The sequence below is a fragment of the Heliconius melpomene genome, chromosome 11 (genome assembly GCF_056956725.1).
Source record: "Heliconius melpomene rosina isolate 202511_hmr_F chromosome 11, ASM5695672v1, whole genome shotgun sequence".
In the NCBI taxonomy this organism is placed as follows: Eukaryota; Metazoa; Arthropoda; class Insecta; order Lepidoptera; family Nymphalidae; genus Heliconius; species Heliconius melpomene.
Window position 1 is genome coordinate 2201524 of NC_140399.1, and position 18108 is coordinate 2219631.

General features: G+C 33.1%; 3 protein-coding genes across 10 annotated transcripts in view; 1 reads left to right on the forward strand and 2 right to left on the reverse strand.

Annotated features, from left to right (window-relative positions):
• LOC146534291 (FERM, ARHGEF and pleckstrin domain-containing protein 1-like) overlaps positions 1 to 4491 on the reverse strand; it is a 60889-nt gene extending 56398 nt beyond the window's left edge. For 4 of the 7 annotated variants that reach the window (XM_085192727.1, XM_085192731.1, XM_085192732.1 and 1 more), the window contains exon 1: positions 1672 to 1958. The gene's annotated coding sequence lies outside the window, so the exon portion shown is untranslated. Of the gene's footprint in view, positions 1 to 1246; positions 1551 to 1671; positions 1959 to 4354 lie in introns of those variants that run through there. The other 3 variants (XM_085192730.1, XM_085192728.1, XM_085192729.1) reach the window with 3 other exon arrangements.
• Positions 2319 to 15588, forward strand: LOC146534293 (putative phospholipid-transporting ATPase IIB). 2 transcript variants are annotated; one of them, XM_085192733.1, is made up of 19 exons: positions 2319 to 2517; positions 2590 to 2692; positions 3018 to 3220; positions 3632 to 3874; positions 5187 to 5407; positions 5955 to 6162; positions 6530 to 6752; positions 7318 to 7507; positions 7799 to 7914; positions 8467 to 8604; positions 9001 to 9174; positions 9678 to 9833; positions 10045 to 10245; positions 10466 to 10652; positions 11122 to 11297; positions 11551 to 11655; positions 11928 to 12054; positions 12608 to 12811; positions 13473 to 15588. In XM_085192733.1, exons 1-19 carry the CDS (start codon positions 2468 to 2470, stop codon positions 13607 to 13609), a joined length of 3162 nt encoding a protein of 1053 aa, XP_085048859.1. In that variant the 5' UTR covers positions 2319 to 2467; the 3' UTR covers positions 13610 to 15588. The 2 variants fall into 2 exon arrangements, with proteins under 2 accessions (XP_085048859.1, XP_085048860.1); XM_085192734.1 differs by having other exon boundaries at positions 2319 to 2511.
• LOC146534294 (uncharacterized) lies at positions 14576 to 17813 on the reverse strand. Its single transcript, XM_085192736.1, has one exon. The coding sequence runs from the start codon at positions 17674 to 17676 to the stop codon at positions 15928 to 15930; it is 1749 nt and encodes a 582-aa protein (XP_085048862.1). The 5' UTR covers positions 17677 to 17813; the 3' UTR covers positions 14576 to 15927.
• Positions 17814 to 18108: the final 295 nt, after the last annotated feature.

The following is an 18108-nucleotide window of genomic DNA, read 5'->3' on the forward strand; positions in this document are numbered from 1 at the left end:
CAATAAGATAATGATCCAAGCCGATTTAAAATTATGTAAAAACACAAAACATTACATATACACCCAAATCCCCAAACCTTCAAGAAAGGGATTCCTTCAGAGCTTTTGAGAGAAAAGCTTGCCAGAAATATTCAGGAATAATGTCTTTCTTCACAGCAGGCCATGTGGACTGCATTAGAATATAGAAGGAGGAATACACAAGACTATAAATAAATTAATTGCTCACATATCTAGTTTGGCAAAACAGTTCATAAAATACAAAGTTCAATAATAAAAATTGTGACTTCTGTGAGTGTGTGTTCTTTAGTACATTGTAGTCATGATCATTTTTTTAAAATTTTAAACTGATTTTTATAAAGTTTTAAATATGTTAACTTTTATTTATTTTTTATAATGGTTTCCAACGTTTGTCCACTAGTGTATATAAAAGAAATTATATAGAATGGCTTTCACATTAAAGTTAAGCTTTCTTAACTAACTTCAGTCACAACTCATTGACTATACATGTATTTAAAAACTACAAAAAAGGAGCAAACCCAAAATTAATAGTCAGGATTATTTAAATTTTACAGTGGTAATTGAAAAAAATTTTATTTAAAGGATTTAGATACACTTTTGACCATCAAGTTGCAGAGGGACAGTATCCAACATGGAGTGATTGAGTTTGATCAAGACAAATGGGTACTTTTGATTTATTTTATTTCTAGTTTGGTAGACAAAGTGCAGTATAGTATGCAACTATTTAACACAGAAAATTTAAAAAATCTGGGGGAAACACGGCACAGAATATTGTAACACTAATTTTTCACTTAGCATAGTAGGAAAAACGTGAGAAAAAAAGTATTTAATTTATTTGTATAAAGTAAATAATCTAAAGTCAATATGCTAATTAAAAAGCATGCTCAAGCATTACACAGAAATCATTAAGAAAACCAGGATAATTTGTTGTACTTAGTATATTTTTTTGAAACTACAAACCAAATATCTTTTAAAAAAATAATCACTTATTATTGTTAACTTTCAATTATTACCACATAATAATGCAAACTTTTGACCAGCAATAGGTAACTAATGAACTCATCAGAATATATAAAGGTTCATTAAACTATGAAAACTCTAACTACTTAGTTCCCATTACAAGTTTCCCTATAATGTTGTTAATATCTAATTTTATACTTAGTAAACTCAAATAATAGTGCAGAGTGGTACAAAATATCTGTTATCCATAGAAATTAAGAAATTGAACCATTTACCTTGCTTTTATTTCATTTGATTAAACATCACATCTTAAAATATTCTTAATGCACACAAATTATTATAATATTTCTTAATCCCTAAGAAAGTTTAATCAATCTGTATTAAAGAATGAAATAAATTAAATTATACTGCATATGGGGTGCAACACCGGCGGCCTACATCGCACCCCCAGACATAAATAGTAGCCTCAATGCAATAACCAGAAAATAGGTCACACGGAGGTGCGCCCGCCTGCCGGGTCGACCGACAGAGACAACTCGGCGCGACCTCCGCCGCGATCCGCGCCGTACAATCTAATAAGAACCCTTTGCAAATTTAATTACGCAAACTACAACACACATTTTATAATAACTAGCAAATCGCACAATTTCACAATTAAATATATTATATTTATAAAAACACATCTTTTCTTACTTTCTAACACCCGCGAATAAATGAGAGGGTCGACGACGCATCGAAGTCCCGACTCCCGAGTTCCCGACTGTCAACCATCACTGGAGTCATTGATCTGATTTGTCATGTGATGCACCGCCACTTTTCGTAAAAATAAATCACTATAGTCTCTTTATTAACAAATTATAATTTATACATGGAAATAAAGGGCTACATATAAAGCGTTCGAATGTTCTTAAATACTTCAACAAAAACACTTCACACACCCAATACCCGTTTTACGCCATATTTATTTACCTTCACAATGTTACCAGTACGACTTTAATTGAATCCGAAATGTAGCAATATTATATGAAATGCTACCAGTAAAATATTTTTGACTATGCTTAGTTCCTACCGTACCGTACCTATCAAAAGTGTAGCGATTGTACAAAAAAATTATTCGTACAATTTACAATACGGTTATACACATAACATTATTTTTTGTAAATAATATAAAATAGTCATTAATTTATTCTAACAACAATATTTTCTTAAAATATAGCCTTAGATGTAAAATTGAAAATATACTTCCTGTACTTATTTAAAATGCTTATTATTAACTAAGAAATAGTAAACAAAAATTGTTGGTTGAATATGTAATTTCAAATTCATATTTATCAGCTGTTGTCTGTAGAGTTGTCAAATAATGTGTTAGCAAGTAGCACAGCAAAGTGTTTTTACGTCTCAAATTGATTATTATTCAAAAATACAAAAACGATAAACGTATATAATGTTATATTTAAATATAACATAAACTAACTGATTATATTTAAATATGGAGACTACGCCGCTTTTAAATCGGCCTAAGAAATCAATATGGTCAGGGTATGTTTAGCTTTGTTTTGTTTTTGTTCTCAATAGCTTCATTGTTTACTAATGTTTAATTTTTTTTTATAGTTGGAATTTTCCATGGTTTCGAAAGCGTGTGCTTCATTCGAGAGTAATATATTTGGGTCAATTACCTGAAGACGAATTTCCGCCCAACTATGTTTGTAATCAGGTGAGCTTGACCTCATTCAATCACGTATTAAAATAGTTTGAAAAGTTATCGAGAATTCTAGAGATTTATTCAACGTGCTTCTAATTGTTAAGCAAAATATTAACATTACTTAATACACTTTGTTTTATGTCATTAATGTTAACAAATTAAATTAATATTTACTAATTGAGATGTATAATCATAGACCATAATTAATATAAACATATATTTATACATAATAACAATCTATAATTATTATAAGTCCAATTTGAAAGTATAATGTACATATAGTTTTTGCTATTTTAATTAATTTAGTAATATAATATATATTTTTTCTTTCTTTTAGAAATACAACATCATCACATTCCTGCCACTTGTATTATATGAGCAGTTTAGATTTTTCCTTAATCTATACTTTTTGGTTATGGCCCTAAGTCAATTTATACCAAGTATAAGAATTGGTTATTTATATACATATTGGGGCCCACTATGTTTTGTATTGGCTGTGACATTATTTAGAGAAGCTGTTGATGACTTCAGAAGATATAGGTAATATGTTTTAGATGAATAAAGCTATAAAAAAAATCAATAAGAAAATTACATTTATTTTAGAAAAAAAATGTTTTGAATGTACTGTACTGAACCCAAATTTATTTTAAGACTTTGTTCTCCTTTGTGTGGAATATTCATATAAAAATATTACAAATAAATGTATTATTAAAATTTTCACAAATTAATTATAATAATTTTATTTGTGTACTATTATTAATTTGTGTTACTTTAAATTTGGATATAATTTGTTGCTAATAATAATATTATTGATTATTTTATATAATCTACAATAAAAGAGCAGGGTGCATATTATTTTTATGTAAATATTAGATGTTATGTCTGAAATTCCAATCAATATTTTATATTTACAAATTTTGCAATGGCCTCTATATGTATTACAATTTACAGACGAGACAAAGAAGTGAACACACAACGCTATGAAAGGATAGTTCTAGACTCTTCCATACAAGGATATAGACCATTCATCACTGAATATGTATCCGCATCTGCTTTAAGAGTTGGAGACATAGTAATGTTGCATAAAGGGCAGAGAGTACCTGCTGATATGATTTTATTAAGAACTAATGAAACTATGGGAACTGTTTTTATAAGGACAGATCAATTGGATGGTGAAATTGATTGGAAATTAAGGTAATCGTAATTTTAATTTTATATAATATGTGCTCTTATCTGCAGCTTTACACCTGTGGTCAAATGGAAACAACTAAGAGTGACCAACTTCAGTTACAGTGGAGTACATTAAAATGAGTAATGTATTGTAATTTAGCCTACAGCCTCCCTTGAAAAATAGACTATCTAACATAAATAATCTTTCAGTTCAAAACAGTACTTTCTGAAAATAACTTTATAATATTACCTAGTATCAACTATTTTTTTGATAACCAGTTCACAACATTGTTTGGTAAACAAAATTGTTATATATCTAAAATTGAATATACTATGTTTTAATTTGAATAATTTACATTTTAGAATGATATTTACATTTAATATCTTTTAACACAGGTTTTGTGTAAACACTGGTTCAGAGTTTAATTTTAACTCAAAGTGATGAATTATTACTGTTTCTCTGCTCTGACAAGACAAAACATGACATTGAGTTGTAATACTCACCACATAATGTCTTGAATTAAAACAAAAAATGGAGAACAATGTCTCCACCACTAGATTCTCTCTGCCACCAATAGGCAATGTCAAAATAAAAAGAAAAATTGAATTTCTATCATACTTTTATTGATCTAAAAATATTAAAAGCAAATATTATTTAATTGTAATTATATATCAATGAAATGAATGTGACTATAAAATTACAAGGAAGCTATGAGTCAATAACATAATTGTTATCAGCTGGTTTCCCTTTAACAGTGATAAGAATGTTTACAATATTAATAATCCACTGTATTCATAAATAAACTTATGCGATTTAAATAACTAAATAAGCTGATAAGCTAATAAGCTGTATGCTGCTCACAGCAGGGTAGCCAGCCAGGAACCTTGTGTTAAGACACTGTTCGGAATATGCGATTCCGGCGAAAGATTATTTTAAAAATGAACTAGTTGCTACTGAGATTACCGAGTTTAACCAAACAACCAAGTATAGATATAAATTACAAATATCCTGCATTACAGTTTATTGAATGTAATGCGGAAAGTTGCCAGCTAATGTAATAAATTGTACCATTGACTTTGAAAAGAGCAACTGTTGAGTTTCTTGTCGGCTCTTCTCAGCAGAACTGCCTTCGAACCGGTGGTACTTTTTTGTTTATTTGTTCATTCGACGATTCAAAAATGCTTATAATAATAGTCTATTTGAATAAAGAATATTTTGAATTTGAATTTGAAATATCTGGTTGAATAAACTGTGTAATATAAAGTCAAATATAATATGAGAATATTGGATGGTTTTTTTTAATCAATTTCTAAAATTATTATACGTTATTTCCAGAACACCACTACCATCAACACAAAAACTACCCACCGATGCGCATTTATTAGATATTAATGCACAGCTTTTCATAGAGAAACCAGAGAAAGATATACACTCATTTATTGGCACTTGTACGCGTCTAGATGAAGAAGATACGGACTCGCTAGGTATAGAGAATACATTGTGGAGTGGTTGCGTGGTTGCTTCGGGACAGGCTACCGGCTTGGTTATTTATACAGGTATTTTTTTCATTGTAACGCTTATCGCCTATAACTAGGGTAAGTGAAGAAAGCCTCATTAGCGATAGACACTCTCTGGTTTCCATCAGAATTCGAGACATTGTGCATAAGTGGCGGAATTTAACCTCCGAGTGGATAATGTACCCATATCCATCATGTTTCGTAATGGCCCCCTACAATTAAATTATAACACTTCAGTTTTATATTAAGCCTAATTTCAAATAATGTAAATAACCGCAGGGTCATCGATTAACATTTGATAATTTCTCGCGACCCACTTTCAGCTAAAACATGTTTGATATAAATATAAAAGTATATAAACTAAAATAACGAACGATAGAGGCCGTCGTGGCGTCGAGCGTCGTGTGCGACTGTAAATGCGACATTTTGTGGGTTCAATTCCCAGTCCAGGAAATGCAATATATAGGCGGAACATTTCGGTTTCATCTGCCCACCCTACCATGTGCGGCGTGAAGCTGAGAAAAAAAATATTACACAGAAGATAATTAAAAAATTTTCAAATTCAAACCTTAATTTATTATTTCAGGTAGTGAAACACGCAGTGTAATGAACAATGCGACGCCTCGATCCAAAATCGGACGTTTAGACTTACGAGTAAATGATTTCACCAAAGTATTATTTGTAGCGACAATGTTTATATCGCTCCTTTTGATAATTTTGAAGGGCTTTGATGGCCCTTGGTACGGGTTCCTATTCAGATTTGTGTTGTTGTTCTCCTATATTATACCCATAAGGTAAGTGCATGTTTTATAAGAAATTGATAGATTTTCGCTATATTGCTTTTAAGTTTATAATATGACGTTGAAATAGGCAGGTATTGTGTTATATTTGATTTTAGAATAACGTGAAATCCTATTATAATGGAAAAAGAAAACAATAAAAATAATTACTTATAATTTTTATATTGCAAAAAAAAATATATTTATATTTGACCTTGCAATCCTAGAATTGCAAAGCTTACGATTCTGATTTATATTAAAACTTCTGTAAGATACCTCTAAACAGTTTAGTTTAAACTAAATAATAATCCATTACTTTAATTCCCAACAATAAAAGTCTAGTTTTTTACATTAATTTTGTACAATCATTTTTTTTACACAGCTTACGAGTCAACTTGGACATGGGCAAAGTATTCTATTCCTGGACAATACAAAGAGATAAAAAGATAGAAGGCACAGTGATGAGATCCACAACGATTCCTGAGGATTTGGGCAGAATTCAGTATTTACTAGCGGATAAAACTGGAACTTTGACCAAAAATGAAATGGTCTTTCAGAAATTGCATCTCGGGAATGCGTTGTTTGATAAGAATAATTTTTATGAGGTAATAATACAAGGATATTTTACTTATAAATCCGTATTTTGAAAATTCAAAGCATAACTTTTAAACTTGATATTGTGATCACCCTTTAAATTTTACATGCGCTTTACAACACGTGATTTAAAAATGGAATTTTATTTTAGCTCCATTTATTTGTTCATTTTTAATAACCTGTTATAAAATGCATTCTTCTATTGTGTAATATTCACTGTTTTTCCCGTACAACGTCCTTCGCGTGTTCTCACACAACGTAACATTGGCAAAGTGATTTTGTGCTCAACTGGCACGCTCGAAATTCCATAATAGTGCAGCAACACTTCACTGTAAATGGTTGTAACATGAATCCACATAGTAAATCAAAATCGATAGTATACGAAGAATGAACCGTGAAAAATATTTGTATATTCTTATTAAAACAACATACGGCGTTGTATTTCCATACCTAGAACATTTAATATTTACAAAGATGTTAAGGTACACTATATCGTCACTCAATCCTACCTATCCAGTCCACTCTTATAACTGTGAACTTAAACAAAATAACTAAATATTCTCTCTATTTTCCCAGGTAGAAGCTCTTTTAACACAGTACATCACAAATGACGCGCCCTCCCTGCCTACGTCTCCATTAACTGACACTACAGTGCTGGCGCCGACGCCGCGCCAGGTGTGGCACGCGGTGCTGGCGCTGGCGCTGTGTCACAATGTCACACCCTCCTATGATATAGATGACCAGCGAGCTGACGAGGCTCAGTCCGGTTAGTTTATATCGGTTTACCTGCTGCTGGTGGACAAAATAGACACTTTAAATATTTTTCTGAGTCGTCTCGGTACAACAATGTCTGATTGTAAAGCATTAGTTATGGGTACGAATCTCAATCGAAAAATGTAATTGATGAATTACAAACTATCATGACAAAGTGCGGTGCTGAGTTCTGTCGCCCAACACAAAATTTATATAGTATGGTGGAAAGTGGACACCATTTTGCCCATTCTGCCTATTACATTTTTACAATATTCCATATTTAAATTATAAATGAATATTACAGACATGGGCAGCTCGGTGATGTCAGAGAGCTGTGGGGGCGCGGTGCCGCAACAACAGCTGTGCGACTACCAGGCCTCCAGCCCAGATGAGGTGGCACTTGTGAAATGGACTGATATGGTAAATAAATTAAAATTATTTTATATATTAATTTGTACATAACTAGTCTCGAACCCACGCCTTTTGTAAACAGCCAAAACTTTGTAACCAATACGGCCTTACAATATTATCGGATAACATTTCATTTATAACTGTTAAGACAATAAAAAAATCCTAATTGTTAAATATTTTTTAGAAATGTATAAAAAACTTGAATGGAGCGGAATTTGAACTCGCGCCTCTTGGAAACCGTTCAATTTGAATGTAGCTTGATAAGAACTTTTGGCTTAGTGGTCAGAGCACTTGTACAGTTTCTAAGAGGTGCGACTCACTACATTAAAAAATGTATTTATTTTCTTAAGTGTGGCACAACACTTTTGAAATATTAGTAATAATCTTGAATGTTAATTCAAACTTGACTAAAAGTTAAATTTAAAATTTATTGAAATTAAGACTTCAATTTTTAGTTATTCATTTGAAATTGGCTATAAAACATATATAATCTTTTTTATAATTTTCATTTAGTCCTTAAAGTAGAAAAATCAAGTAAATAATAACTTTCAATCTGTGCAGATGGGTGTATCGCTATACCGACGAGATCTACACAGTATTTCGCTGAAACTCCGCGCCGCAAACGAGATCATGTCATTCAATATATTGCAAATATTTCCGTTTACCAGTGAAAGTAAGATGATGGGAATTATCGTGCAGGTTTGTGTGCTTTTATATTTTTATGTATGGAAAAATATGTGAAAAGGAATGACAAAGCTTACCTATATTTTTTGTCTGTTTATTTGAACATATAAAACGAATAGTAACTAATTGCTGTTTGTACATGGAAGATACTTGAGAAAATCTATTATTGAGGACGTTTATCAATGTAATACGGCTTGTAATATAAAACAACGATCTGTGCGTTCGTGTACGCTAATTTCCTAAATGACCCATCTAATTTACTTACATAGAATTTTCACTATTGTATTGTAAACTTTCTTTAATCTCTTTTTTTTATTTCAATTTCATAAGTAAAAAGTTATATAATTTGGTTCATAAATATTTAAAAAGTTATATCTATTTAAAATAGTCTTCAATCATTTTTATTTAAAGGAAGAAAACACACAAGTGATAACGTACTACGTGAAAGGCGCGGACGTAGCGCTATCCAAGCTGTTCGACTCGTCGTGGCTCAACACCGAATGTACGAAACTCGCGGCCGAAGGATTGCGGACGCTGGTGGTAGCCAAGCGGACGTTGAGCAAGAATGAGTATTTGGAATTTGAGGTTGGTACATATATTATATTTGAAATCAGTAATACATCTTTCCATCTAGTAGAGGATAGTAATGAAGTGGGAAATCAACAACAAAACAACAATGAATGAACAAAAATGACAAGGAGTATAAAATGTAACTTTTGAACATACTGTCAAGACACTCCATTCTCAAAGCATTGCGTGTTGATTGGTGGAACTCAACGTGGGGCTTTTGCCTCATTACCAGAGTGAGGAAATGAAAATATTAAATACTTCATACCCCCTAGTCGAAATGGAACTAATTACCGTCACGTTTACAGTCAAACGATTGTGGCCCTGCGGCGAGACAGCCTCAAGAATCACATCATTTTGAATCTCTTAAAAATATACATTCAGCATTTATTTATTTCTATTACATACCATTTTAAACCAAACATATATGAATGTACATAAAGGGGAGCGGAGTGTCTTAACAAACCCTCTGCTTACCCTGATACATGTGATACAGTGATATAAAATATTGTCATGCTCAGAGCGAATACAAAGACGCGCGTCTCAACGGGCGCGCGGCGGCGTGCGTGGCACGCCTCAATCGTGGCCTCACGCTTCTGGCGCTCACTGGCGTGGAGGATCGCCTCGCCGATCACGTGCCCGCCACTCTCGCTGAGCTGCGGGCCGCGGGGATCAAGGTACTGCTATATAATCATAACATATTTATCATATTCACTTGCACACGTACAAACCAACGCGCACATGCTGTCGCACGCAAATGGACCTACTTGCGCGAGCTATCACACATACGCGAATTACAAATGGTAATAATGACCACGATATGTTTGTTTTTAAATCTACTACTTCTTACAAAGTTACATCCACTAACTATTCATTATTATTGAACAGATATGGATGCTAACCGGCGATAAACTGGAGACGGCGTTGTGCATCGCGCGCTCGTTGCAGTTAGGCGCGGGCGCTCGCTGGCGCACGGCGCGCGAGTGCCGAACGCGTCGTGACGCATACGCGCTGCTGCGCGAGCTGGCTGACACCGCAGGAGGGGAGCGGGGGGAGCCCGACCTCATCTTGGAAGGGGAGACGCTGGAGGTATGACAACGGAATGCTAAACACTACGTTCTCTGCAGACTTCCATCGCCTCGTCCATTATTATCAACCTCTTCTCATGTGGAACTGTGATCACATGTGAGGATATTTTGTCACATATGTGAATTGAATTTGTAATCACACGTGTGAACTTATGATCTTATGTGTAGATGTGTTATCACGTGTCTGGATTTATGATTTAATTATATTCATTCTTATCCAGGTATGCCTACGCTCTTACGAAGAAGAAACAGTAGATCTTCTCCAACGTTGCTCAGGCGTGGTGGTCGCGCGCTGCTCCCCCACGCAGAAGGCGCGGGTAGCGCGGCTGCTACGCGCGCGGGGATTGGTTGTAGCTGCTGTGGGTGATGGAGGAAATGACGTGGCCATGATACAGGAAGCGGATATTGGTGAGCATAAGATAATCACAGTATTCATGTATAGTAGAATCGCGAACATCCGCTACAATGAAACTTGAATAATTTGTCGATTTCAGGATCAGATAATATTTAATTCATACGAAAATTTAAGAACGGCAATTAAAAAGGCAGAGGCGGGAATAAATGTTTCATATGGTTTGTCGTTTAACATTTAAAATTCATCAATTAGAGTTATGAAATCCGGATAATCGGGATTCTGGTGCACATTTCTTTAATTTCTCCGTTTATTTCGTATGTATGTTGTATAATAAGTGATAAAGAAGTAAATATCGCAAAGTGTTTTACTATTATAGGAACAGCGGCACGGCGAATTATTTTCATTTTTTAGTAAATAAAGAAGTAGTTTTATTGCGTTCGACCACTCTACACGTACCTGGCAATTGGACGATGCGTGGGAAACGAAGTGTCTTCGTAACACCAGGTTCCACCTGTATTGCAGGTGTGGGCATCGAGGGACTGGAGGGGCGCGCGGCGTCGCTGGCGGGCGACGTGAGCACGCGCGCCTTCTCCGTGCTTGCACGCCTGCTGCTGGTGCACGGCCGCCGCTCGCTAATGCGCTCCTCCGCGCTCTGCCTCTTCATTGTGCACAGGGGGCTCATCGTATCTACCATGCAGGTAACTCAGTGTGTACTGTCTTCTTAAGACTGGTTGTGAAGAATGCAGGGGTACGCGCGTGCGATTGTGGGTTCGATTTCCATTCGAGGACATTCACACACATTGTTCTGGTAACGAGAATCCAGAATCAGATAGATTTCTTGATTGCCTCTTTTTCTCGCAAAAAGATTATATCACAAACGATTAAACTACTCTTTGCAAATAATAGAAGTATCCAATATACATATGTGATTATTTTACTTTTTATTCCCAGGCGGTATTCTCCGTAGTATTTTACTTTTCATCAGTATCGCTGTACCCCGGTTTCCTCATGGTTGGATACGGGACAGTATTCACCATGCTACCAGTATTCTCATTAGTAAGTTGTATTAATGATATAGTTATAAATTAACACATAATTTTTTATAGTTCAACTAATTCTTGACACTAGGTTCCCTCTGTTCCCACGCATTGTCTAATTATTTCGAGACATTGTGTGTTGAGTTACAGAACCTAACGCCGCGCTAGGTCTTGATATTAGAGCGAGGAAATGAAAATACTTCATTCCCCAGTCAGACGCTATGCCAAGGCAGCCTCAATATTGTATTATGCGCCATAATAGCTTTTTTACATAATATATGTTTTTGACAGGTATTGGACAAGGATATATCGAGTAAAACAGCACTCAAATATCCTCAGTTGTACAAACAAATGACTAACGACCGGCAACTCTCCTACAAAACGTTTTATATATGGATCGGAATATCTATTTATCAAGGTTGGTTAAATGTATATAAATATGCTCTTTCTTTTATATTTACTTTCATTATTATTTTGTAGCTTTTTAAATAATTAGACTTTTTACCTAGTTCTTTCTTGTAAATTTAAGATAGCAGACGACTTTTGCATTTTTAATATTCAATAACATTTTTAGTTTCATGATATGAACTATAAATATTATGATCGGATTCGGGTCACCACTTAAGCTCTCTTACAAGTTTTATTGTGCAGAAAAAATATAATACTACCTATCCTCTCAAAAAGGTTAGTCTAAGTAAAAAACGGTGCTAATTTATATGTATAATTTTACTATTTTCTATTTAAACTGTTTGTGTGAACTAAATCCTGATATTTTTAGTTTATTTGGATACCCTAACATCTAAGGTATTTCTGGTTCAAATAGATATTTTTCTTTGTGTTCGATAATCTATTTATTGAGAAAGGCTAGTATCACTATCGTTACAAATTAGCTCACTGTATTTTCTGAATATTGAAAATTAATTTTATTATAAATATTGAAAAAACCACACATTTCCCACTCATACCACCAGGTGGTGTAATAATGTACGGGGCACTCGTCCTGTTCGAGGAACAACTGATCCACATCGTGGAGATCAGCTATACTGCGCTGATACTCACCGAGCTGATCATGGTGGCGCTGACCGTCGTCACCTGGCACCGCCTCATGGTGCTGGCTGAGCTGATCAGCCTCCTCATGTATACGGCAACGCTGTTAATATTTACTACTTATTTTGGTGAGTTTTGTTTTGATTGTGGATTGGATTGTGGGTCAGATTGTAAGGCAAAGTGAGGTGAGTTTCGCCAATCAATCCGTTTTGATTTCGAACGGAAAGTAAGGTATGGTATGTTTTGACTCTAGGTTCTCTCTGCCTACCCTGCCTTATTGAAAAAGCAACCGGATTATTTGGGTAACTTTTAGTTTAACTGATCGAAGTTCGAAATGAAGTCGTATGACGAGAGCGGCGTTCAGTTTCGTCATTCAACCTGTAATATCTTGAACTTGGTCAGAAAGCAAAGAATGGTGTATCTCTTAAGACAAGATTTTCTTCCTCTGCGTACTTTGCTGTATGCGAGAAAAAACATGAAACTGGAATGAATTCGTTTTGATGAAAAGAAAACTTTTATTAAGATAAATTGTATTTTTTATGTACATATATTTATTTTATAATATTTTTGTTTGTATGTTATATTCTCATTTTCTTGATTAATATTTGAACCCATAACTATTTCTCATCATGTAAACTATATATCTCTAGTGTTAAAACATTATTAAATATTTTTATTAAATCACTTGTAATTCATTTGTTATAATCATAAGAACGATTTGTTATTACTTTATTTTACAATCGCAGTAATTCAATTCTTGATATTTATTTTTTATATTTCTCACGTCAGATGCGGATTTCATAAGACACTGGGAGTTCTGGTGGAAAGTGACAGCAATAACACTTGTGTCCTGTCTGCCTCTGTACATAGTCAAGTACATGCACCGCAAGTGGAGCATGCGACAGTACAAAAATATAAGAAATTAATTATTTACTTTTAGCCCTATAGGATTCATCACAAAGTTTTGTTGGAAGAAGTTGCACTTTTATTTTTACTCTGTGGTACTTTTATTTTCTTCATTCATAATTTTTCTTTTGTTATTTACTCTGTGGCATTTGTTTAAATTTTAGATTTTCTTAAAAAAAATGTTTAGAATAATAGTCACACTTTTATTTTTATTCTGTAGTAATTTCAATATTTTTTTCATCTTATTCAAATGTTTATTTTTAAATTCTTATTATATTCTATTTTAATTGTAAGTAAACAAAATTAAAGTTACCTTATATATAATCTAGCTGGATTTTTTAGTGTATTGAAGTTTATTTCCGGACATTCCTTTAGAGTCCGTTGTTCTTGTATTATTTTATAGTATTTGTGATAGCGTGAATTGTTATTTTGATATATATTTTTATCTTTTACTTTGTATTCTTATGAGTATTGTTTGTTTTCAATTGTGATATGAGAACTGAGATTTGTAAATAGGAAAAAAAAAGAGATTCGAAAATCTAGAAGATTTGATTTTATAGTTTTTCTTACTACATACAATATGCAACAGTTCAGAAAGACGAAAATCAGGGCGGCTACGACTCACCAACCATACTTAATAGCTTGATAAAGAATTTCACTGTTTCGTTACACTTATTGTTGTTGAAAAATAACATAATTGGGTCTTAAGTGATTCTACCAAATTAATTGTTTTATTCTGAAAATACATAATATATATAATAGTTTGAATTCTTTTGCTTGTGTTAATTTATGTTCTTTGGGCATTTAATTCTGTTTCACTAAATGTACTATTGTAAGCACTCTGTAACTGTAAGTATATATATACTTCAAAATCAATCTATATGGTTATTAAAATTTTAGAAAAATATATTTGGTTCACAAACATAACATTAATATTACAAACACCAAACTCTATTTTAAATATTTGCGTTTATTTTTTTTAAGAAAAAAATTACAAGAGGGTGCATGTGATTTGTCTTAATGTGTTCAAAACCAATAGTGTGACAAATACCCTATAAATGTAAAAAAATCAAACAGTGCCTTTTGTAACGCCCATTTTCAAAAGTTATGTAATTCTTATACATTTTTTATGTTTATTTATGTAATTTCTATCTGTTGAAGTTAAAGCAAGTTTCGTTATTTTAAACTGTCAAGTTAAAAAGAAATGATAATATTGTTCTAAACTTTTTTACATCAACATTCATCAACATTTTTGCGACTTTATAAAAATAAATTTATTTATAGAATTATCTCATATTGTCATTTGATATAACAATAAACGGGGCAGCGGCACAAGGGTGTGAATGTAACGCGACGGTTGTGGGTTCGATCCCCACTCGAGGAAGTGACAATATTTATTTACGCTTATATTTCCATTTCTTGGCTCTGGTGTCGAGGTAAAGCGCGGCGTTGAGTTCTGTCACTCAACACGCAATGCTTCCAGAATTCGGCAGAAAGGGGGGCACCGAGTGTCTTAACACTGAGTTCCCTCTGCCTACCCTGCTGTGTGCGGGATACAGCGTGAAGCTGATTTATTTTGATAAAATAAATGTTATTAAATTCTTAATTTTCTAAATAATCCTTAACATTTTTTTTTTATTTTAATTTGTAGTGTCACTTGTTTAAAATTTGAATTTTGTTTTTTTTTTAATGTAAAATAAGGATAAATTAAAAAATACTGTGATTTCAATTATTCAATAATATAAATTAGTATTTTAAGTGTAATTAATTCCATAAGGTAGGATTTAACTTGGCATGTGTATAAAGTATAAACAGTAATAAGGTACAAAATGTGTTATTTGTGATATGATATTTATTGGATAGTTTATAAAAAACGTTGGAGATTCCCTTATTTATTTTAATTGTGCATTGTTGAGGTTCCATTATTTTATGCTAACTACACGACAATTTTGTGTATTGCACGGTTTAATAATATTATAACAGTTTAGTATAAAATAAATTGTTTTATTTCATTTTGCATTTGTCTCTTTACCTGAGTGCTAGGTATATTTCTAAGCGTCAGCCATTAGAATTTATTTTCTTCTTTTTATTCATAAACTACCGTTTAGATTTCGTAAAAACTTGAGCTAACACCACATATATATACTTAAGATCAAAATAAAAGAATCGAACTAATTCTATTAGTTGCGTAGAAAATGGTTGTAATGTAGTGTTTTTAATAGTTTAAAACAAATTAACACCTTACAAAATATAATTATCTTAAATAAACTTAATATTAAACATTGTCCTATAAAATGAACTTACCCAAATGTTGTAAAGTACTTAAAAATGTTGAATGCTACCTTTGAGATAACGGTGTAGTAAAGGAATTGACGTCTAATTCAGTACCAGAAGTAGATTTTGCATGAAGAGAATGTTTGGATACTACTCGTTTGGCCCACGCCAGGTCCCTAGAACTTCTTGACCTTCGAGTTCGGGATTTGGAACTACCTGAGCTGAGTGATTGCGTTGAAGTGGAACTCTCGGAACCAGACCAGGAATCAGTGGCTTGCGCACCTTGATACGTCTGTGCCGTAGTAACGGTACTTGTTGAATACATCGGTATTTCCGGTTTGGTATTGACACATTTTTTATCTACCTTAATTTGAGTAATATGGGTCTCTATTTTTGGCGGACTTCGCGGAATCTCGGGATGTCCTACGTCAATAACATTTCCAATTTTCTTCTGGCTATTCTGAGAAACTACCGAACCCTCACTAGTACCCTCACTGTCGCTCATTATAACGTCCATTAACTTTTCCGTGTTTTCGTGCATATCATATACTTTTTGTGTTTTCATGGAGCCCAGGGAAGACGTTTTTGATTTAGAAATCGATTTCCTTGAACGTTTTTTATGAGAATAGTAAACGGCACTTTGGTGAGATGGTAACATTGCTGGAATGCTAGATTCTACTTTAGCGTTTGCGACTTCTTTACTCAGGGAAGATCGATCCGTCCCTTTACAGTGGCATCCATCTTCGTCGCCAAAAATAAAACTATAAAATATTTGTAAGAGGCAAATGACCAAACTTATAAGAAGAACAACAACTACATATAAATGTGGTGTCCAATCCATATTGACATATACATAAGATTCCTTTAAGGCTTTCCATGGGTGCCATTTTGATACACCCGAATCTTGGAAATTAAAAAGATTTCTTCGATGAAGTCCCTTTCCATAGCTTTGGACAGCAGCTGCTATTCTCAAAACACCGCCATATGCTGCATATAACTTCTCATCAAGAAGACGCGGTGCAATGTCTCTTTTCATCCAGTGCCAGAGTTCATTATTAAAATTGACAAAATCTATATGACGACAAGCATTAGGAGAACTATGAAGTATGCATTTTGAAGCTGTCGTATAGTATTTTAACAATATGCTGTCTGAAATAGGGGATGTGAGACTGACGAAACCATCCTTTTTAAAGGGCAAAGCTATTGACGAGGGATGGAAATGATCGTCCAATTTAGGCACAGGTAAATGAATACAAGATTTAGAATCTCGCTTAGTTACTAGTATTGTACATGGATCGAATACATCACTGGGCCCAATTCGAATCTTTTCGACTGTAAAATTTGCCATGTCAGGAGTAGTGTTAGGTCTTTTCCATCCTAAGCCTTGAGAATTGAGAAATATTTTCAGTTGGTCATAGCAATCGTGTAATTCTCTTACTTTTCTATAAGAAACGTATCCAGCGTAGTACGCGAATCTAGCTGATGGTAGGATATCATTCCTCATATGAGCTCCTACAGTGTCAGCTAGTACTTCTTTAAGTATATTGTGGGTATTTTTATTAGAATTTCTGTCAATAGTTTTAAAAGCATTGCGAACATACCTTAATGTTTCTGATATATAAAAATCATTTATTTTGTCCGGTTTAACAGACTGGGGTATAATGTCTTCTAATGCTTTTCGTACTTCTAATTTTATTATTTCATCGACACTCCAACAATCTGTATTGGTAAGTCTTTTATAAAATAATGTACTGCCAACTTGAGAGCATGAGACTATGTTTGTAAATAAAAATAGAAAAATTAAAATTAACATTGCATTTTAAAGCGTATTACATTGACTTCACATAAGTATTTTGATTTTGATATATGTGACAAAACTAAATTGATAAAGATAATATTGAATTTAGGTATGAATATAAGCATATTATACCTCTTTTATATTTTTCAATTATTAGTATTGCTGCTCTCGTTGTTATTATGAAATTTTTAGTAATATAAAGTAATTTTTACAATTTTCCAACGAAAGCAAACAAAATAATTATAAATAAAATTCAAACTGGTATAAATAATAAAAAATAATGTCTGGAAGATCAAGATGGTTGAAACATTTGATGTAGAAGTTAAATAATAAAAAGAAAAAGTATTACTGTTCAGTATGATTAGTATTGTTTATAACTATCAATGATCAGTCTTTAAAGACTATAAAATACCATTTACAAAAAGGATATATAAAGTCAGCTAGGTA